General features: G+C 40.0%; 1 protein-coding gene across 2 annotated transcripts in view; it reads right to left on the bottom strand.

Moving 5' to 3' along the window:
* DENND5A (DENN domain containing 5A) overlaps positions 1–23748 on the bottom strand; it is a 61659-nt gene that overhangs the window by 2005 nt on the left and 35906 nt on the right. The window contains exons 7-23 of one of the 2 annotated variants that reach the window (XM_066187554.1): positions 22461–22676; positions 21319–21553; positions 20736–20886; positions 20046–20139; positions 16907–17038; positions 15231–15383; positions 14316–14420; positions 11993–12077; positions 10503–10587; positions 9395–9523; positions 7194–7315; positions 5227–5372; positions 4554–4672; positions 3219–3400; positions 2333–2415; positions 1006–1129; positions 7–175 (exon numbers count right to left, since the gene is read on the bottom strand). In XM_066187554.1, coding sequence (XP_066043651.1) covers positions 7–175; positions 1006–1129; positions 2333–2415; positions 3219–3400; positions 4554–4672; positions 5227–5372; positions 7194–7315; positions 9395–9523; positions 10503–10587; positions 11993–12077; positions 14316–14420; positions 15231–15383; positions 16907–17038; positions 20046–20139; positions 20736–20886; positions 21319–21553; positions 22461–22676 — 2330 coding nt within the window. The remainder of the gene's footprint in view (positions 1–6; positions 176–1005; positions 1130–2332; positions 2416–3218; positions 3401–4553; positions 4673–5226; positions 5373–7193; positions 7316–9394; positions 9524–10502; positions 10588–11992; positions 12078–14315; positions 14421–15230; positions 15384–16906; positions 17039–20045; positions 20140–20735; positions 20887–21318; positions 21554–22460; positions 22677–23748) is intronic. The other variant, XM_066187553.1, reaches the window with a different exon arrangement.

Here is a 23748-nt window from a genome sequence, read left to right as displayed (position 1 = left end):
TTATACCTGGCTCCAAGACACACCAGCATCTGAAACTTGCCATCCTTCCCAATGTTCCTAGGGGTGTTGTTTATAGCAGTGATAAAGCGACAGAAATTCCTGGCCCTTGTCTGCCAGTTCTCTTCTGGGACCATCTCGTTCTGCTCAAGGGTCTCATAGTATGTTTGTGCTTTTTCTTAAAAGAATGGTGAGAGACAATGAAGTTTCATCAGTGCACTTAGGAGAGACTTAAAATTGAAAAGCCTAGGAACAAAGCTCATTCATGAATCTCCTGAATCATTACTTTAAGGCACTGATTTTTTCTGTTTGATTCAGTCCTGTGCTCCCCCTGTATAAAACTGGGATTCCACTGCCTTCCCTCTGAACAATGCTAAAGAGGTTCACCTATCTACTGAATCTGACTGTAGTAAAATGATCCTATGAGGGGAACAGCAGTGCTGAAGTACCTACTCAAAATATAAATACATTATTAAAAATAATTCCTTTTTTAAAACGTGTTTGTGAACTCAGTTGATTTCTTTAGCTTTGTGTCAAGGGACCTAGACCATTGTGTGAAAAATGCATGTTTATAACCCCTTTATTACAATGTCCACTACAAAACAACAGCACTAGATCCATCTGTTGTGCTCTGAAAGACAACTCAACCTCTTACAAGTGTGATCTCTAGTTTTCACTGTGCTCAGTTAAGAACAAGGTTACCCTATGTCAATTCACCACCCTAATTATGTACCTCTTCCTCAGTAAGAAAGTTTGTCTTACACTGTTACTGCTAGAAGGACAAAGCCCAGTTACTGCATTGAGTACAGAGTCAGCTTTGGCAGTAGACAGAGGCTCTCTCTCATGACAGCAAAAGCAGGTAGGAGCTCTCATGGCAATTCAGCTGCTGAGGGGCCTCCAAGAAGTCTGCTCTTCACACCAGCTGTGACACAACAGCAGTGACAAGGAACACAGTTGGGTGTACTTCAAAGATACAAACAGGCTCTGGGATGTCATCCTCTCACTTACCTAAAAAATCCCAAATGAAGACGTTCTTGAAGAGTCTCGGTGATTTAAATCCATGCTGGAACACTTGCTCGAGAGCTGAAACAAGCCCGCTTTCTCCGCACAGCAGCAGGGTCAGGCTGCCTCTCTGCCAGCACACACAGAAAGCACACACACTCATCACCTCCCTTTGGGACTCTGGGACACAAGTGTCCCATTAAGTTTTTAAATAAACAGATGCCTGAAGTTTAAACCTGCTGTCAAACAGTGACCCCAGACAGGATGGGCCAATTCTCACAAGGCCTGAGCATTCAAAAGTGGATTGACTTCCCTAAGAATGAGGCTGAGAAAAGCGTTGTCAGGGCCTCATCATCATCATCATCAAACAAAGCCTCAAACAGCCTGAGATAATGAGCAGGTTTTACCTATAATAATGATCACTACAGGAAATTAGGAAAATATTGTCCTCTTTTTTTAAGTAATAGAGATCACAGATCCAGTGTAATAGGTACCTCTGCTTATCAACAAATACATTTAATGCTCAGTAAAAAATGAAGTCCTTCTTCAGCACATGATGGCAAATTTTACCTTGCACTTGAGATTATTATCAATGTGATCATTGACTAGAATTACACTGGATATGAACTTGTCATGCCATAGTGAATTTAGAAGAGAGGTGCTGTAGGAATGGGAAGACCTATCTGTAAAAATTCCTGTCAAGAGCCATCCATACAGAGCACTGCTCTACACTTGTCTGGCTCACAAGGGCTGGACTGTGATAATTTGACAGGGGCATGCTACCTGAAGGTTTGCTTCAGAAAGTCACTGCTCTGACAGCTGATTACATGTGTAATGAAAGAGTCTTTAAGAGCATTTCTGCTTCACTTGCTCAGGGGATGTGGGTGTGTTCAGGGTGGCCTTTTTTTCTTTCCTTTTTTTCCAAATGGTCCATGGGTTTTCACATTTTAAGCAGCAAAGATAATGCAAAACAGACGTTAAAAATCTACTTAGGACTCAATGCAGATGTAAAATGTCAGTTAATTCAGAACAAACAGGAGGCAGTGTTCTTGACAGTCTGTGGGTAGACTCCTTGGTAGAATCTGACTAGTAACAAAATTTGCAATACCAGAGTGTTAACATTTAACAGAATGCTCCAGTTAGCAGCAAAACAGAGGTAAATACCTCAAATGAGGCTGTACCATCTCTGTGCTGCATTCTCAAGCTGCATCCTCTGTACCATTCTCAAGCACACGGCTGTTCACTCAGTTTAGTTATTTCTGCTATACATTCTCTCATGTTTACTAATCAGTTTTAGGACAGCAGTACCATTACACAGACAATAACCCCTCACCTCCTTTTCTGGCTTGTGGAAATGCTTGACAATACCGTTAACAGCTTCACCAATAGCTTCTTGTATCTGACCAGTATTTAACTCTGCAAAACACAAAAATATATCCAGTTACAGCTTCAGAAATTGTACCTGTGTGTGAGGGTTACAGCACAGCACAAAGCACAGCAGAGGAGCATGAACCAATATAACTCATTCTGTTAGGGAAACACTGCTGAGCTGTGGGTAATGGAAACCCAACTCTACTTTTTTTTATTGTTGAGGAGGTAGGAATGGAGATGGTTTGGTTTTGTATTGAAGTTAACACTGTGGTGTTTCAAAACACCAACAGTGAAAAGGGTTTTTACATACCATGTGAATTTTCAGACCAGGACCCAAAGCTAAGAAAAGGAGCTGTGCTTTGTTTAGGACTAACAAAGCTGGGCATCCTGGAAATAATTCCTGCGGTAGTTTTGCTGCAAACCCAAGCATGGTTGGGAACAAAGGAACCATCTGATTTATCAGGAATAAGACAATCACAGAACACTGACCTCAACAGCAAACAAAGAGAAGTCCATTAATAGAAACCACTAGCAAGATTCTTCATCCATGAAGGGGAGACAGAGAAAAGGCAGCAAATTTCTACCTTCCTCCATAGTATTCATTCCACAGGTAAAAGGACAATACAAAAAACATCACTGGACCAGGAGCACAGACACACCTGCCATCCTTTTAGATATCAAAACTTAAACAGACAGAACAGGATGCCCAGGATTGGAATTTGGAAGTTAGTTGGAGTTCAAGCAGGACACTGGGCTGAGTTTCACAGGTCCTCTCCAAACTCCAGTGTTTGCAAGCCCTCAGGTGATGATGCAGAAGAGGATAAGACAAGAAAACCCCCAGCACTCACTTGGCTTATTGTTTGGTGAGATTGTGACAAATCTCCTGATCATGCTTGGAGACTGCTGCAGGGGAGGGGTTCGGCATTGCCGCTCATCAGCCTCCGTGTGGGAAGTCAGCAGCTCTCCCACCAGGATCCTCTCTAAGCTGCCATCATCCATTCCCTTCCCAAGCCACCTTCCGCAGGGAAACCTAAGAGCATCAAGGAGATAAATACGTGGATCAATCCAGATTCAATTCCATGCCAAAGACTTCCAACTTTGCAGTTGCCTAAAGCCCAAATCCTGCTAGAACAGTTATTAGAAAGACTTCATTCATCTGGCAACAAATAAAAAAGTCTTGACTTTGGCTTTTGCCAGCACAGGCAGCAAAAGTAAAACAGCTTCCCAGTTCCAAGTTTGTGCTGGGTGTTGCAGTAGATGATCACAAAGCAGATTTTGCTTGAGTCCCATATGTAGCACATGATTTGAGGAAAAATAGGTAAAATACACACCATAGATGGGTGAAGAAATACACTGAATACACTACCTAGTAGGCCAGCTGCAAAACAACCCCACAACCCATACATACGCTTAAATGCCAGAACACCAGTACTTCTACTGAACTGGGGTATTAAATCACACTAGAAAGCACACATGCTCATTTGCTCATTATCACCTTCTCTGAACCACTGTTGATGGCAGTTTAATCAGCTGAATTGGAAAACTGAAGAGGATCCAAAAATAGAATCTTTCCTCTTCATTTAATTACAAATGAACTGGCATGGAGTGCTGAGTGGACTTACCCGCCAATTTGACATCAACATGAGCCTGACAGTTTCTCTAAACAAAGGACAGGGCACCAAACTATGCTGTGTCTAACACAAATAAATTTAAGTCTCACTGCAAATTTGGTTCCTTTACTTTCCCCATCTAAACACAGGTTTCTAACACCCATAAGGCCTTGTGCTCCAGCTTATGTCCAAAGGTGTCTCTGTGACACCTGGAGTACCCAGTCCTAATTTAAAATACCACCTATATTTGGTGAGCAGCAAGCTCTGACTTGCTGTTTCTTCCTTGGGCTCAAGGCAGATTATTTCTAAGCTGCACAACAGTCAACTCATCCTCTCCACCAACAGTGTGACACGAGACACGAGCATGTGCAAACTGCAAACCCTGTTTGAATTCATAAGAACCACGATTTGTTTAATGCCAGAAGCCGAACGATCTTTCTGTGCCTTCAGGTCGAGGCAACTGTGGACACAGAGCCCCAGGAGATCAGACCTTTCTAATCAAACAAGCCCTACAGTGCCAGCTCCCTGCAGAAATTCTAGTTACCCCACATGAAATGTCAGGATGATACTTACTTGTAAGTATGCCCTGTTATTTCATTTCTGACCATAACATATTCCACAAGCCACTTGGCATACAGCCCTGAATTATCATGTCCTATTTGCACTGTGGTCAGTTTTCCGAGGTTCTGGCACTGCAAATTAAACAAAGAGTTTGTCAGAGGAAACTGAAAGAAAGCAGCATAGTGGGGGAGTAAACTATTAGGGAAAGTGCTCAGACAGAAACTCAGAAATGTGATTCCTGTTTCTGACTGCATGGTTGGTTCTGGGCTTTTTAGTGGTAGGCTGCTTTACTTGTTTTTGTTTGTTTGTTTGTTTTGTTAAATACTATTTTGATCTGCACAGAGCACATCAGCTGAACTAGATTTTTCAATTCAGTTTTACTCAATGCACACAACACACATGCAAGAATCAGAGCAGAATTACTTCTTTGTTTTCCAACAGAAAAGGATATGACACCTCCCACAGTTGTAACATAAAGACAGTCTCGTCTACCCCTTGCACTAAGAAATTGTCAGTCACTTTGCTCTGCATGTTATTAAATATAGGTTAAATGTGCTGTGCACAGGCACAATCTGTGACTAACCACAAAGACAGGAAATGTATGGCAAGGTGGTACAGCAAGGGGAGAATTTAAAACTGAACAAACACAACATCCAAATCCGGTTCTGTATCAGGTAACACAAACCTCAAAAGTCATTTCTAATATATTCCTGGGAATCTGCAGGACTCCTGTTTCACCCAGTTCTCCCGAAATACAGATCCAAGGATTGGCTGTGAACATTGAGCCACCGAGTTTCTTGCTGGGAACAATCAATATATGGTACGGTATCACTGCAAACACAAAAGAAAGAGCACTTCAGAAATGAAGAAGGATAATTATATAACCTCTTTAGTCAAGAGAGGGGCAAAAGATAAGTCATAAAACAGCACTGCAGTACCACGAAACGTTAAAAGAACATCAGAGATCCTATTTAATCGTGCTGACACTCGCACACTAAGCACTGACTGACAATAGGGAAGTGTACATATACACAGCAGCCACTAAGAAGCAGAGCTGACAGCAGAACAGTGTCAAGGGAAGAAAGAAATTTGGATGGAATAATGCCTTCTTATGAGTGTAATCCCTTTTTATTTACCAACCTCACAACATGGCACAAAGATGGTTACTTATCCTCAGCTTAGTGACAAGGAAGTAAAGACATGATATTCCTGTATCCAGGACTGCACTGCAGCTCAGCACACTGCACAACTCCCCCCAGGTCCCATGCAGGTACTAACTGCAGCCTTTCTTTACAGCCATGGATGGCAGCAGCGTGTACTACTACGGCTGAACAAATCCAGTGAAAATACAGCATAACGCTGCAAATTTCTCTGTGCCATGTCACTCTTAGTTATGCTAACTTTAGGACTTATCAATTTCTTAAAAGAACAAGCAATTTTTTTCCCTTCTAAATAGCACCACACGTATGCTTGAATGCTTTCTGGGCCCCTGGTTTACCTGTGAGTAATTCCATGCAGTATCACCTGCACTGCAGTCCCTCCTCTGACTCTCAAGGCACATACTCTTCCACTACCCAGCATCTCCTGCACAGTCAACCTTTTATAATAAAATCCAATTCTCTGAATGGTCACTGTATTTCTTGGCTTTCTGCCCTTCTTTCACAGTGCATAAGCAGATTACAGTCAGGGCTTTTCAGCTGAGGCATTTAATGCATTTCTCCCTCAGCATCTCCTCAGCTGTCAATGCCCTCAAGAAAGCATTTGGTGGTTGGATTTTCTTAAAAGCCCAATGCTCACAGCATTTAGGGATGAATTAAAATGCTTCCCTTTTTATTTTCTGTGCTGATAGCCCTAAAGTAAGTGACAATTTAACTACATCCAGCAGACCCGATTTTCACATTATCCAGAACTTGCCCTCAAGACCAAAAGCTATTTGCTTGGATGTCTGTTTGCTTTGTCTTTCATACACACAAGTATGAATCACAACACACCATCAAGGGTAGTCCTTTCACATATCCCACCCCAATTTCATAAGCCTTGCTAAAGTCTTTCCTTATTTTGCCTTCCCAGTGAGGTCCTGTGGCAGCAGACACACAGACCTTTGAGAACTCTGTAACACAGTTAAGCATCAATAGCTCACAAATTTCTCCAGGGTATCTTTTTAACAACTAGAAGAAAGAAAAAAATATGTTGAAAAGTTCTGATGCAGCCCTCAATAGGCATTTCAATGTTACCCCAAACCCAGACACAGGCACGCAGCAAACCAGCCTGAGCACAAAGTAGGAAAGGTTTGTTTTCTTTTCATTCCCAGCATGCATTAATATTCTTACCTTGATAGTGAACAACCCATACTGCGCTTATTTAGGATCATGCAAACAAGCCCATCACAAAAATTTCAGCTGAGAACTCACTCCCAACTAAATTTATTAGAGCTAAGTATTTTACTAAGCTAGAAACAAAAGTGACAAAGAAACAAACTCTTGCCCAGCAGAGAAGACCATGGAAACAGCAATACAGAACACACAGATGGATCCCAGGGTAAAAAAAAGCAGAACAATAAAATTAAGGCACGTTGCTCAGAGCTGTTTAGAATTTTGGACAAGGATTCAACCAAATCTGGAAATAAGAGCTGCAGGGAAAGCAAATACTTACAGATCGTTGTGAAAACATTGGTAAAGCAAAAGTAATCAACAGCATTGAATGACAGGAGATGATACAAGAATTGTTCTTTCTCATCATCGCAGCGGAGGAATGCGTAACGCTTGTAGAGTTTTCTGACAAAGCAAAACACATAATCTGTCACAGTAACAAGATGCTTTCAGTGAAACGTTTCTACTGTGCAAATTTATTAGGTACGCTACGAATAATGGGCAAGCAATTCCAAATGAGAAGTGACACTGGGAGAGTCAAGAGTTTTCAGTGAGCCAAGATACACTGACTCTCTGCAAGGCTGACATCTCCAAAGTGAATCAGTCCAATTCTCATTATCTTCCCCCCCTCAAATGTAACGTTTGGTCTAAGGGACCTCGCCCACCCAAAAACACCCTAAGACCGAAAAAGGAATTTGGCACTCCTCAAAAAAAATTCTGACTCCTTTTGACCATGTAAAATGAGAGAACTGAAGTAAAGAGAGTTCTCCTAAGTTACTTCTGAGCAGAGGGTGCCATGGGAGAGCTCTCCAGCACATGATGTATGACAGAAGACTGTTCTCAAAGGACATAAGGCAAAAACTGAGGGTATCTGCTTGTATTTGGCTACAGGTGATCACCCAGGGCCTACAACAACCTGCACATTAATCCAGGGAAAAGTTTCAGTGTTGACAGTATACAGCTCCTGGCACAACCAAAATGATAGGCATGCAAAGGTGGCAACCAATATGTAACACAAGTGTTGGGAATAATCTTAAAAGAGAATGCCAAAATACATCAAAATCCAACTAATGCTGCAGGAATATCTAAACCCTCAAGGACGCAGGAATTAGGTATTAGAAATATCCACAGCTGTGGATAGGTTGTTCCTGCCTAGGAGAGCATCCTGACAACTCCCTGCAATTTCAGGTATCAATTTACAAAGAAGTCAGCAAGTCACAAGACAGAAACTTGCAAAACAAATCCATGATAATCAACATACAGGCATATTCTCACTTACATAACAAACCTAACACTAGAGACTGACAGGAAATGTTCCATGAAAATCAAGAGACTGAGCCTTAAATTTACCTAACCTGCCTGTAGCCACAAGAGTGGCAAGCCACAAAAGTCTCACAGGTGCCCATGTCTGTGTTTCATTTGCACAATCTGAATCAAATGTTTGACAGCCTGTCAGGGTATGTGCTGTCCTGTCTCTTCAAAGGGTAAGGTTTCTCTGTCTCCCCGGGCACATAAAGGTCTCAGGACGGTGAAGCCGTGAGATTTCTCCCTGCCCCTTTGCAGGCTAGAAAGAAACCAAACATGTTACATTTTCCTTACATTTGTCAACAAATGCTGAATAAAGAGAATGGGATAATTAAAATATCTAACAGCTGCTTCAAAACAGAGCAACACACAATCTTGTTAACTGTAAAATGGCAGAAGTTGCACCATTACTTTTAGTACCTCACTGAACTTAGCACTGCTTCGTCCAAAAACAAGTGGGGCACACTTTCAAACCATATCACCTAGAACAGCTAGATTTTTTTCCTTCTCTTTTGTGGTGGTACATGGAGTGTGGTGATGTGTGGAAAGTCCTCTCACAGCACTTGCTCTGCATAGGACAAGCACTGCTAAATTCAACCTGATCTGAACTGCTGACTTCACTGGAGAGGCTTAACCTTTATTTGGAGATACAGGTAGATTTATTAGCTGTCCTAACTCCATCCTTCAGCTTTTCCTTATTCACTGAAGGCCACAGCTTCATCAAAAAGTCCAACATAATACAAGAAAAGGCAAATCTCAAATAATTAGCTGTTGGGGTTCTGGGGGATTGGGGCAGAAATTCCTTGGAAGATAGTGGAAGGAGAGGAAAGGAAGGGCAGACAGCAGAGGTTAAGCTGCCTCCAGAAAGAAGTCTTCAATTAAAATTAATGACAATTACTATGACTTTGATTTCCACACAGTAAACACTGTATGTGACTAACATGAAAGCAATTCACCTTATGTTGTAAAGCAGGCAATAAATGTCAAAATGCATATGAAGGACCCCAGCATTGAATCCTAATTCCCAAACAGCTCACACACTCTGAGAGACAATTTGTTCCACGCCTTCTGCACACTGCTAAGCAGATGCAAAAATAGGCACACCTGGATTTTTAAAACCAAACAATTATATATATTTTAGTTTTTATAAAAAGCTTTGCCCAAGATAAACCATCTTACTTTGTGAGTTCATGATCTGAAAGCAACTGTTTCAGATGCCTAGAAAGCAACTTCTTTTCCATAGAGAGGCGAACCCAGGCTCTGGCCTTACCAACATCTGTTTTGATTTCACTTATGTTCTGGATATGCCTGGAAAAAAACAAAAAGAAATGCTTGGTATTGTCAAAGCATGACAGTTCTTTTGAACCAAGCTTGGCTGAAGTTTTCCAAAGAGCACAAAATATCACGTAAATTATAGGAAAAAGAAACATAATCACCTTAATACTCAGCACAATAAAAAAAATCCCTGCAATTTAGCTCAAAGAGAATAAGAGCCTGAAAAAGAAATATCTGCAATGCAGTGCCCTATTTACAAAATTCTAAACCAGGCCCATTGTCTCACATGATTTAAGGACTCATTCTGGACCTTACCGCTGCAATATTTATGGCTGAATGCTTTGGAAAATTAAATACTGTCTTTGCATGCTCAGTAGAAGCTTTACTTCCACACAAGATACAAATGGTCTATTTTAATAAGGCAAGCAAATCCTCAATTCACTCCTGCCTACTGAAAAAAAACAGATGCTGTAAGGAAAAAGAAGGAAAAGAAAATTCCTCTCAAGGTTGCTTCAGAAGTCATGCATATTGCTTTTCAGTGTACTGAAAAGAAGGCATTGGACAGAAGTTGTAGTTTTATTCACACAACAGTACTGAATGCTAGATAAATCCATCCTTTAGATCAAACAAGTTCTCTAAACTGCATTCTTCCCTGGGAAGCAAAAGTGGTCTCGGAACTATGCAACCAACTCAGCAATGACTGGGAAAACACAAACACTACACCCACACCTCTGTGGAAATAAACCAGTACACAAAACGTTAAAAATACGAAAACTCTGTCATGGTATTTCCATAGGTTAATAGCTCTGACAATATAAAACCTGCCAGTATGGAACCTGTTTCTGTAAAGGTCAACGAAAATGCTGATCTATCTACTCTAAAATAGTTCAACTTCCCCACAGCTCCCTCCTGCTGCATGAAACACAGGCTTTTCTGGATGGTGCACAGTAGACACAGAAACAAGTGTGCAAATCTCAGAGGGGTTCTGGGTTGTTTAACAATTCAAACTCACCTCATATCCTGGATGAGAGAGATTCTGAGAGGTGACATTGCTGGACTTGTATCCGATTTTCGTCTTTCCGAATCGAGAAGTATTCCTAGATTCAGAAGAAAACAATTTCCTGTTAGCAGAAATCCATCTAAAGATTATAAAATCAATATAAAATAGAAGGTGAATTAACACCAGTTTGCACTCTTGTATTACTGGTGACTCTGTGAAGGTACTGTGGTGTATTTCCACTCCAAATGACAGGAAAATCTAATATGCTACACAGATAGCTCTACAGATCAGCACACACTGACCACCAACACACTGCTGAGCTTAGGATCAGCAGAAATTGGTATGACATCAAATGGCTTAAGACATATAGTAATCAAGCATTATTTTCTAAAGACTACCCTGTTTTCCTGCTGTGTAGGAACACTGACTGGCACTGTTGACACCAGAAAAGTGTTAAATATGTTGTACTCAGTACACCACACATCCTGCGCTTACTGAGCTATTACCTTGCACACTCCTGTAGCACCACTACTTTTTAAATACCCCACTTGGGGCTTTTCAAGCAATATTATTACTCTTATCTTTCAAATTCCACTCCAGAATGAGTGTACTCAACTCTATGTTGAATACTGTCCCTGCCCTCAATCCCAAGTTAGAAAGCATAGAATTGGTTGTGACTTATTCTGATTTACCAGAAAAACCACGATGAACTAAGGGACATTCAGGAGACCCTAAAACTTCCAAATCTATGGTTTTGATTGCTTACGGGATCTTGTGCACATTACTAATGCTCAAATCTTTGCTTACAGCAGCTTTAAATAAAAAATACAAAGCACCCACTGCCTCCCCCAAACCTATTGTTCTCTCCAAATTTATATCCTATGCCCCCACCTCACACAGGAAGTAATGTTTAAAAATTACATTAATAATCCTAGAAACACATTTTCAGTGGATCTTGTGTGCAATATTGCTTCTACTGCAACACTTGATGCAACAAAAATTAAAATATGTTTCTTCAGTTTAAGTTTTTCTTTTAAACAATAAGCCCTCTGTTCAGCGGTTTTTCAAGCCATAATGTAAAATCTCAGGGTGTACAGCACAATCTTAGGTGCTTATAGTTGTTTTCCACCCCCACCCATAAGATCATTTGCTCTGCCAGTCATGCAGGGCCTGTGTGTCACATGGAGGGTGATGTACCAGAGCAATCCATTTTAAAGCCTATCTCCGAAGCTTAAGCTATTTCTGGTTTCTGACTACCATGTCAGTCAGATCCCAGACCCAAACAGGTGGGCTCAATACAAACCAGCTTATTTTTCATAAAATATATTGAGACAACACACCAGATCCATATTAAACCTGTAGCAGACGTAACACTTGATGCAGTTATATTGAGTGAAGGGTATTTCCAAGGGGGAAAAAAAAAAACTCTGCACGGTGTAAATCTGCAGGCAGCTCTTACTCACAGCTTTTAATCATCTTCTTCCAGCAGATGCCAATCTTACCTGAGGTACTGAAGCTGCCTGATGTGGTTCTTCTTTGTCTGTTTTCTAGGTAATGTAACAAATGAGACCACAAAGCAGACTTTCCCTAAAATTAAAAAATATTAGTTAAAGAAATCACTACCAGCTGAATTTAAAAAAAAAAAAAAAAAAAGTTTAAAACATCACTGAAAGGATCAGCCATGACAAAAACTTGCTTAAAAGATGTTTCTCCCTATAAACTCAATGGTAAAAACCAAAAATAAGACACAAGTTGGAGGCACTTGGGAGCTGTAAAGAGGATGAGAAGGAAAAGCAAGAGTCAAACTACTGGGATCTAATGATTCTGGTAACAGGAAAAAGTCAATGGAACTTCTCCCCTCTTAGTTCATTACCATGACAGGAAAACATTCAAACACTTGTAAAATGTTGTGTGCACGTGGAGTTTTAAATCTGAGGCTGTGACCTGTGTCCTGTGGGTCTCTCCCTGCCTGCCTCTCCAACAGTGAAATGACAAGAGAGACAGAGCCAGCCTGAGCAAGAAACACCCAGGTCAAGTCCTGCTCCCCTCAGGGTAATTCAGGGTTATGGATAAATGCAGCCCCATTTTTTAGAATCTCTAAGGATTCCCCTCAATTTCATCAGACAAAGCACCTGGATAATCACAAACACAGTAAGATATCCCAAAATATAAGCAGGACAGTGAAAGCATATCAGCAAAAATACCCCAGTTCTACACACTGTAAAACCAACTTAAAAGTTAGAATTTGGGATGTAATATTCAGGCCAAGATAAATCCATCAAATGATGCTAAAAGATGCACCTTGCTCATTATGTTGCTTTCTTAAATCCTTGGTGGTTTAAAGCAGAGAGTGAGAAAATCTTTCACTGGGAAACCACAAAGATTCTCGGATTCATCATAAAATAGTTCACATAATAAATCCAAAGTTTGCAAACCTGCAGAAAGGCAGCACTAAGCAAACAGAGGCTCTCCAGCACATCAACTGGAATTACTTACAGGTAATTAGTAATACTTGTCTTCCCAAATTACTGTATTAACCTGAAATACCAGTAAGGATCTAGCAAATCTACATTTCAGAAAAGTTGTCATATTATAAGGCCATATTTTTATTTACAGCTTTGTGCAGAAAGAAACCACGACTGTAAAACAATAGTTGTCTATTCTGCACTATCAATTTAGTCTAAAATTATCTCAGTGCCTTCCCAGAAGTGCAGTAATGATGGTTCATCTTTAATTGCTTTTAAGCTATATTTTAAAATCTCTAACCATTTCCATCCTATAGCTCCCTACAGTTGACAGAAAGAACTATTGACCAAGAGGGATTATTCCAGAAGTGGTATACCTCCAGACGAATAAATCCTACAGTGTCTGTAACATCTGTGCTGACAGAAATCTATTAAAAATATGCACTCAGTGGTGAGGATACAAAAAATCCATTATGTCATGTGTGTACCTGACAGATCCAACATGGAAAGCCAAAACTGCAAGTCTTATTATAAACAGATAAAAAAGAGCATGAAAATATCACCCAGCAAAGAGTTACATCCAAAACTGTGTTTTCTCCCAATAAACACACACATGCACACACAGTCTAGTGTTCAGCAACCAGCTGCCATGGCAGGGAGAACTGCAGCAGATCACAGAAAGCAGCAACAAAGGATCCTGCAGCAAATCGATGTCAACAACCATGATGAATGTGAGAACTCATGCAGTGTCTGCCCGCTCCTTCAGCACCGAGGACCTCTCCTTTAACTTCACCAAACAGCAATGATGATGCAAGCTGGATCTATAAGGGGAAGGAAGACAGCCTAAGGAAAGCAGTGGGATAGAGAATGGGCAAGGGAATAACCAAGGCCTTCTGAAAGTCCAGACTACTTCAGTCATTAGATCCTACATCACACAACTCCCCTGCGTTGCTCGGGACAACGGAAGGCATGGATTCCCTTTGCAGATGGAAAAATCAGTAGGCAGCTAATGTAGGACTACTGGGGTTCATCAGCAGGGAAGAGGTAAAAGCAGGGATTGGTGGAGGGCAAGCCATCCTCATTACTATGGTCAGTTGAGAAAGAAGAGTCTTCCTTGGCTCATTATTGAAAAATAAAATAAAATCGATGTATGAAACAGCAGGCTTTTGCATATTTCATAAAGGCCAGAGCACACAGAGAACTGGTGGTGCTTTTTTACTTTTTTATTTTTTTAAAGTCTGGATCATACTATGAGATATACTGCACTTCCTCCATCAGGCCTCTATTCTATTCCACCACACTATTTCTTCCACCATTCAGCACTGTTTGCCAACATCTGCAATCAATCCAAAGCATTAACCTTATGAAGGGTTGGCCGTCTGGTGGTCTGAAAGGCCCAAATCTGGGTTGAAGCAGAGTATACTGATGCTCTGTCTTCTAAGACGAAAGCAGTACAGCTTCTATCCTAAGTGATATACAAGAGGGAAGGGAGAGAATCACATGATAAATCTTCACATAGAAAACTGTTGTATTGTTTGAAGGAGAGCAGAGTTAAAAACTGGTGTTTGGGTGCTGGGAACAGAGATACCGGATTACAGTTGTCTGGATTATGAACATACATTCATTCAAAAAAAAAAGAAGTTACAATCTTCTCCGCCCATGCTACTCCTTTGTACAAGGGAGGAGTAAAGGTGGTAAAGGCCCTCCAAACTCCATCTTGTCCCAAGATGAGCAAACAATTATTAATTTCATACAAAACCCCAACACCTCTAGCTAGTGATCTTGTAACCATAATTTAAGTACGCCTATATCACTCAGGAAGAACCAAAACAGCAAGACTGTTACTCTGAAGTACTAAATTATCCTTCAGGAAAACAATTACCCCATCCCACTGAGAGCATCTTTAGGATATGCTGCCTTGTAGCCTATGCAACTTCATTTACAAAAATATTAAGAATACAGCAGTAGGGGTTTTTTTACCATCCTATTTTAAAAAAACTACCAAAACTCACCAAACCAAACAAAAACCCTAGGTTAAATAGAGAGTCTTCGAAGAAGTCACCTGTGGAACACATCTACAGGTACACTTGCAAAGATCCCAAAACATGAAGACAGACGGGGGTAAGAATTGACATTAAAAAGACTGGGGGACACAGAATTATTTTAACACATCTACATACACACTAAAGGTGTTCTCTGAAAGCAGAGAGAGGAAAAGCATCACACAACTTTAGGAAAGTGTGTTCTGCAATGTACAGGAATATTTATTCCTCACCTGTTTGACTTGCAGACCATGGCTCCATATTCTTTCCAAGAGGTCACACAGACTGGCTATCAGGGTGTTCTCTTCCACTCCTGTGATATTCACTTCACCATGACCAAGCTCCACAGCTTCTCGACCCATTTTCTCAACCAACATCCTCTTAGTCTTAGGACAAGGCAAAAGAGAGGTAAGTCTCTCCCAGAAATTTCCAAGACTACTTACAATTTTAAAATGACCAATAAGGAAGCACATGATAACAAAGTTTTGACAGAATAACTGGCTGTATATATGTATTTCTGGCATTAGTGCAGAACTGCCCTTCTTTTATCCCTGGTTTTCAAGCCAGGACAGCACCAGTGCTGATCTGCTTTCTAAAAAAGGGTACGCCAATGGGCAAATCATCCTCTACAGAGTAACTCCAACAAAGGGAACAGCTGGTCACACATTAACAAGCTGGATGCTCAGCAGCAAGGCCACAGAACACAGATTTTGGGTAGTCTTGAAGCCTGGTGGGTACTGGATGCACTCCCCAAGGTGGACACTTTGTCCCTCCCCAGGGTAGGTGAATGAGTCCAAGTGTTTCCAAGTAGCACAGGTAGGTCATTCCTGGGAGATGCTGTTCTGCCAGAAGGGCATTTGGATTAAACCAAACCCATTCTAGAGTGCACCTCTTGAGCTTCCCCACGAGCCACATTCTCCTAAACTGTACACAATTTCATACTGGCCAACAACGCTTTCACCAGTTCTTGAAGTACAGTTTTCCAGTCACAATACATTCAACATACAGCCAACTGGAGGTAAAAATGGTGAGGGAATCAGTTCTGCTTGTCTCTTACACATTTTTTTCCTCTTTGTTCCTATTCTAGACTCACTTTCAAATGAGGAATACTCCCTTAAGCACCTCTGCACAGTCTTGGTGAAGATTAAGAAGTCCAAGTTAGCCCCTAGCTGCTTCTCCCCCTCACTCCCTCTGGCCATTTCTCACTGTCATAGAGCCAAGTCTATCTTCAAAAATTTTCACTATCTATTGCGCCTCTATTAAGGGATGGGAATTATTTAGACAGGTCCATTAAGTGAAGCCAGAAGTAGATGCACATATTAAATAGAGTTTTTTGAAAAGTTGTATTTAATTTCTATACTAATTAAGTCCCCTGACTTTAGGAAAGAATGTGTCTATTTCATAATTATTCTCTTTGCTGTATTTTTATAAACATTTACATTTACTTCAGATTAATAATATGTTGTCAACTATATACTGGTGAAGCATGTCTACAAATTAATGCCAAATTTCTTTGTTAAGTGCTTAAAACCTTACACTTCAGAAATGCAGTTATGAGAAAAGCTTCTGTATTTTCACCACAAGCCTCTCTTTTGGATTATTCACTCTTGTTGAAAGAGTACTGCCTCATTAGTTCTAACTGAAATGTGCTATAATAGACTTGGGCAGCGGGATGGTAAAGACCCTTCAGAATATTCCATCTCTATCATAAATCTGCTTGATAAAGTCTCTGCTCCTTGCAGATTTTCTGAATACATTATCTCTTCATTAATTTCTCACCACCACGCAAAAATCCTCATAGGAATAAAGCAGAAACAGATGGCAAGAAAGTGGGGAGGGGGGGTTCAAACATACTGGATACAAAATGGTCCAGAAAGGTGCAGGAGAGCAGAATTATCCTCTATATTACCTTATTTCGGCATTCCTTCAACAAGCCTTCTACAAACTTCCAGTTTGTTTGTGCAATTACTGATGGAGAGAGGTTAGAGAGTTTGGGCTGCCGGATGGTGCTGCCCAGATTCCTGGCTTCTTGGATGTATTTCTGGATTGGGGGAGAAAAACGGACAAACACAGACAAAAGTGCAAGTGAGATTACTTGGCCGAGAGAAAAAGGTGAACTTATCTTTATAACCCACACCTCTGGAGTGAGGAGGAAAGGATCAGGTCCTCTTTTCAGAAAAGGCCCCATTTTATATCCAGCATTATTTAGGGCTGAGACACTTAAACTGCAATTTCACCAGAGGTCAAATCCCCATTTATATTGTCTATACAGTATTAGAACACACATTGCTGAATTACAAAAACACAACACAAGCTGCCAAGGATATTCAGATGCATAGAGATTCAATTACTCCCTGCACCACTACCAACTGTCTTTTTAATTTTTTCATTTAAATGAAAATTTGCAAAAACCACCCAAACCAAGACTATTCAAGTGGCAGACTGGTCTACACGGGGGCTGCAAGAAAACTTTGCTCTTTCAGGAAGCAGCTGCAAAATGTAAATGATAGCAACATCTCTCAGCTGTGAACCAGCTGCATTTTTGAGGAAAATCATTTCCTGAACCCACTCTACTCGAAAGAGCTCTTCTGCTTCTATTACTGCCATCAAGGAGTTGCCATTGTTCTCACCCCAGAGACAAGAGTGATATGACAAATATTTTGGAAGCCAGGTGATCACAGGTTGGTTGGGGCACAGCTAACTGAGAATTAGTGATAGAAAGAAAGTCCTGTACAGGCACTGATGGAATACCCAGGATTAGTACATATATCAAATTAACAGGAAACCTCTCTAACTTACATGGAAACAATGACCAACTGAAATGTCAGTGAATAGATCTGTCAAACACAACAAAGAGGGAAAACAACCTCACCTTCTCCACTGGCCTTGCACTAAAGAGCTATGATATAAACATTTAATTATGCATCTTTATCCAGAACTATGACTACAGTCATATTGTGCATTAGACATACCAGATAATGCTCTGACACAGATTTTATAGAGGGCATGAAGGGCCAATCATGCTGGTCCCAGTCTAAACATAACTGCAACTGAAGCTCTGACATGGCAAAGTCCAGGTGCTGGCAGGATAAGTTGGTAGCAAAAAGCCAAGCAGACGTAAAGTGAAAGTGGTAAGCACATATGAAGCAATAAAAGCAAGCATGCAAAACAGAAAAGGAGAAGTGAAGACATAATACAACGCAGAACTCCCAAGAATTCAACATAAAAATAAACTCGAAAGTAATGAATCTGAAAGGAAAAAAGAAAAGATGGTGTTAAATCAGTGGATTGGTGTAAACTCTGCCCTCCACTGGGCACAAATGTTTACAAGTAAAAAGTCTCAATTGCACAGATTTTTGTTGGCCGCCACAAAGCTTCAATTTGTTTCAAACTCCCAACACTGCAGTTTGACACCTCCTGCTCAGCCTGACCTCCAGTGTTCACCTCAGGAGAGCTCCCTCCCCACTCTCAAATTTACTGTGGAAGTCTGAGGTTCACCCTGAGAAGGGGTCAATCTTCAATCACCATTATGTCATCAAAGAGGTACAGCATAAACCCCTAAAATAACAGCACCATTACCACTGGCACTTGGTACCCTCAGCTGAGTATGTACTTCAAAATATTTACTCCTCAGATATTATTTGTCTTTTGAGACAGAATAACTCCTATAGGAAATGAACTTGTGAGGAATCAGTTAAAAAACAAAATAAATAAAACACCCCAGAGACCAGAGGTAGATTTTTGCCTTTGTAATTAGCTCAGAAGTTTACATGTTTTAACAATTGTGTTGTTTAGCACAGTAATGAGGTTAGAAATCAGCTTCTATTCATTTCTGTTACATCTCAGTAAAAAGCACTTTAGAGTTATCTGAGCATATGGAACATGTCAAAGCCAGAAATTACTCGTAGAGGTTTTTTATTAGGCAGACATTTTTCTGTTACATGGTTATGGATGACAGAGATGACACTATAATTCAACAAAACTTTAACAAACCAGTAAATAAATTCCAGAAATGAGTACACTAGGAAGGCAATTAAATCCATCACTACCATAAAAGGATGAACTGAACAAACACACTTCGAGTTTCACAACACTATCCTAACAGACACAAGGCTACTACTCCTTTAAAATTCAAAATTAGGCTTTTCTAAGGATATTAACAAGGCAAGAGAATATTGTTTTCAATGAACAACACAAAAACAAAAGCAAAACTCTGGCATTAGTAAACAAACAAAAAACCTCTAATATTTTGAGCCAGACTATTCTTGGAATGACCCATAAATCAACACCTGGTGTAACAGTTTGCAGCCTGTACCATATGAATCAGAAACTGTACTGTAATTAGTTCACTTCACCCAGATCTTTCAAAACCACTTCACCACAAAGAAAAACTGTGTCAGCTGTAGGAGCAGTGGTGAGAGATGTTCATCGGTTCAGAAGGTGGGCAAATCAGCATCCGACTGCTGTGTAAAAACAGGCAGACACAAACGCGACAGTATGGGTGGGCTTCACATTCTCACCTTGGCAATGAGGTTGTCTCTCCCTTTGTCACTTTAAGTCTTTTATTATGGCCTACAGGAGACACTTAGGCAACTCCAAAAGGCAATGCTCCTGATTTTAGGATGAAATAATCCCTTTCTAGAGGTGGCTATCTTTCCTCCATCAAATACACAAAAGAAGTACAGGATAACTAAGTTATTTAGAGATGGGAAATAGATGGCTGAAAACTATTAATTACCCTCCTCTCACTCATCCCCTTTAAAAGAAAAGAAACCAGAACAACTTGAAGTAATGTGATAATATTTTCAGAGAACTCTCCTATATGTGCGATGAAATAATTTTGTCCTGAGAGAGTGCAAAAATGACATAACTTTTATAATAAGAAAATTAAGTATTTTTGGTCTGCTACTTCATTTGTATCAAATACACTTAAGGGAGAGCAGACATGAGCTGCAAGTAACTGTCTAGACATTTCATGAAGGTTGCAGAGCGTTTTTCAGGCCATTAGGAAAGAAAAAATCAGATCTCTAGAGCTGAGCAATTTTCACCTCTCTCTGGTCATTGTCCAGACGCAGGTGCTCCGTGTGTTGCTTCTGTCTGTCCTTCCGCCTCCACTGAGCAGGAGCGTTCCTCTTTGTCCACCTGAACATGAGGGAAAAACATCAGCCAAATGTCAGGAGTCAGAGGAGGGGCAGAGGCAATTTCCAGCTTATTCTATACTGAACATGCTGACATCAATTACATCAGTCAAAGGGCAGCTGCAAACACATACAAAATCTCTGGAATATTGGGCAACCAAAATATTGTAGAATATTAGATCACATACACTTGCTTTGTATTTTTCTTTTTTTTTTCTCCTCACAATTCCAGGGACAATTTAAGCCTTCCGCCTCCTCCTTCAAGATTTTTATAAGAAAATATCCTAAAATATTTGCTAGCTCCTACTTGAGATCAAATAAAGGGATCTGCTTTTATATTGACAATAACTGTAAGTAACTCAAAGTACACAGACTATCATCTCAAACATAAGAGGGCTTTCTTCAGTAAAATTGCTTTAAGAAGTCCAGATTTAAAAAAGAAAAAAACCAGACATAGCAAAAATCCCACCCTACATCATCTGATCTGCTTCCACTTGAAGAAACCAAACCCAAAACTGACTTTGCTTTCTAAGATCTCTGCTTTAGTGCCATTCTACAGATCTTGCCAAGACTCAGCACCTGTTGCCTTAGCTTACTCACTTGTTGCTTGCTGGGCCAGTGGATAAAACATCAGACTGAAGCTTAGGAAAAAATCCAAGCTCGTATTTCCCTTGTCCAATTTTCATGTCCAGCAAGTGTGGGTGAACTGCAGTGTGATCTATTTTTGCCAGCCTTAATTCAATAGATTTCTCTGAAATATTAAGAAAGTTTATTTTTTTAAGGTGTTATAATCAGACATGTATCTGTAATCACATATCTTCAATTAAAAGCAGATGTCAAAGAGGTGGAAGTTGCTTACTGATTTCAACAGGGACATTAGTACAAGAGTGTTTCAGACATCAAAGAATGCCACCAAAAGGAGAAAAATGTTCATCTTCTTAAGCTCAGACATCTTTGACACACAAAGCATGCAGGAAAACATCTGAGTTCTACTTTACATTAATTTCATCTCACATCTCAACATCACATAAAACATTTAGTCTCCCATGTAAGCTTTACATCTCTGCTATTTTGTCTATTTTTTTGAGGTTTCAAAGCATGAATCCTTACTTAATCTAATGTCTACAACAAACAGCACTGACCAGTTGCAGTAACTGTCAAGCAAGTGCTTCATGGCCCTTACCAGCCTCATCAATGGTTGTGCACTTTTGATACATAGATGTGCGCAGGGTCGGTGTCCTGACATTCAGCAGCCTGATTTTATCCACCCTAGAATCAAAAACTCTCAAAATAGGGTCTTTGTCGTCTTCATCATGGCACATAATCTTATTGTCAATAAAAGATGCAAACATTTGGGTCTCCAGGAATCTTGAGAGGAAAGGCAAGTAAGGTTCAGGCTGGTCAGACAAGAAAGAAGCCTAAGAGACAAGAAGAGATAAGAGTGTTTGGGAGTCTGCAGAGAGATATATCCACCAGAAGCACCAATTTTTCTGATCAAGGATGTATGAGAGTGCTTTGGTGCCACTTCAAGCCTGGTTTTATAACACACATCAACTCTATCCCCAAAACAAGCAGTCTATATGAAATTTTCAGCATCAGGACAATCACCTACTGTACAGCACAATAATTGGTAAACTGATTTTAGCATCTCCTTAATCTTCTAAAAACTTCAACAGGATCCCAGCAAACCACACCATCAGTACTGCAGGTGTGCAGATTTGGTACTTCTGGCTGGGCCCACAGCTTGTGAAACCCATGGGAATCTTTTCATACAACTTGGTGGGAATCAGATGAGTGTTTTAGCAGAAAGTGCTGCAACAATCTTCACTCATGTGAATTCTCCTGCTAACAAATATCTCCAGCAAAGAAGACACTGCAAAAATTTGAAGATCTGGGTCTTATGTTTCTCTACAAAGAGTTAGGAATACATTTGGTACACAAGTACATACGCATTATTTGAGGTCATGACTTAATACATTAACATATTTGGCAATTCCTCTGGTTAAAAATCAAACACTTTCCACTAGTAATATCTAACTTTAATGTGGAAGTTAGCCCCAAAGTGAGGCTTTCTAAGCTATTTTTCTAGAGCAAGCTGCATTTTTCTATAGTATCCTTAAAATACTATCTTTAGCTCTCCAAGTCTGTACTTGTATATATTTTTCCACATATCTAAGATGTGACTTTTCTGGGGAACACTGAAATTTAAGGAAGAAATTACCATTTTCACAGTACAGTTTTCCATTTGACGGCCCAACACACAAAGCCATAGGTTTGAATACTGTTCTACCTCTGACATTGACGTACCTTTCTATTAAAACTTACTTTATCAAAGTTTTGCATCTGTTCTCTGTTTGTAAACCAGGATTCCTTGTCCTGACTGGGCTGAATGACAAACACTTCATAATCTGCAAACATTTGTGTGAAGCGGTTGGCAAAAACCTCCCGAATCTGAATGTTCAGCTGGTAAATCTTGAATTCTTCATCATCACACTGAATTTTAAGATCCTTTTTGCTACTGGTCTCCTCTCTCACCTCCAGCTGAAAAAGTAAGGCAAACACAAATAATTTGTATTGATGCTTTGTCAGGTATTCCAGGCATGCAAGACTTTAATCTGCCATTCAGCTGCTAACTCTTCAAGTCAACATTTCAATAAAACTGCTTCAACCACTGCAATAAAAGAGCAAAACCAAAAAAAGTCTAGACAGAAACCTTAGCCTAGAAGATTTTTCAAAATAAACCAAAACTTACTTCAGTACTGTTTGCACTGAAAAAGTTTTAAATTTTAAAAGGTTAAATAGCAACCATATACACGCCCATGTATGCCACAGACTTAATTTACTTTGTTTTATCCTTCAATCACCTACAAAGGCTTTTTAGAGGTTCTTACTACCCTAAAAAATTGTATATTAGGCAAATCTGTATCTGGTGTCAAACAACTCCAGGCTTAGAATTGTTAAACACATACCGGCTTTCAAATGAAGACAGAAATGCGCAGTAACAAGAAGCTGTGCCTGTCTAGTAGCCAATTCCCTGTAGTCTAAGCCCTTACCAGTGTAAATCACAATTCCCCACTAAACACCTCAGAGTAATCTTTAAGAAAAGAAAATGCATTTTCAGTTAAGATGTGGGCTAAAAATTATGAAAAAAACAGTAAAATTGAGATCTTCAATTCATAGGGGGAAAAAATGACCAACACTGACAGTCTGTTCCACAGAACAGACAGTTTATTCCACAAAAGCTCAAAAAACCCCCAGTGGCCTTCCAGGTAGTATATTTTCTTCCAGGCAGTATATTTTATGCACAAAGGGCCACCATTTATTTTTTGTTTCACAATTCTAATCACTCAGAAAATCCAATCAGGATCACCATGAGCTGTGCATGTCCACTTGCTGGGAATCAGACACTCATGAACTCTACAACATTAACCAGAAGAAAGCATCACAGTAACCCTATGGTAAATATATTACATATATGCAAAATTATATATATTCTACACAGAATGAAAAAGACATCCACAGAAACTAAGACTGGATGCAAACTTCAGGATTATCTAGATATCAATTTTAGCCACTTAATTCTTTAAAAAGTGGTGCCAATTTAGAATAAATC

The sequence above is a fragment of the Chamaea fasciata genome, unplaced genomic scaffold, assembly GCF_029207755.1.
Source record: "Chamaea fasciata isolate MVZ Bird 193981 ecotype frontalis unplaced genomic scaffold, bChaFas1.0.hap1 SCAF_7, whole genome shotgun sequence".
Classification (NCBI taxonomy): Eukaryota; Metazoa; Chordata; class Aves; order Passeriformes; family Sylviidae; genus Chamaea; species Chamaea fasciata.
This window is presented reverse-complemented; position numbering and strand designations above follow the sequence as displayed.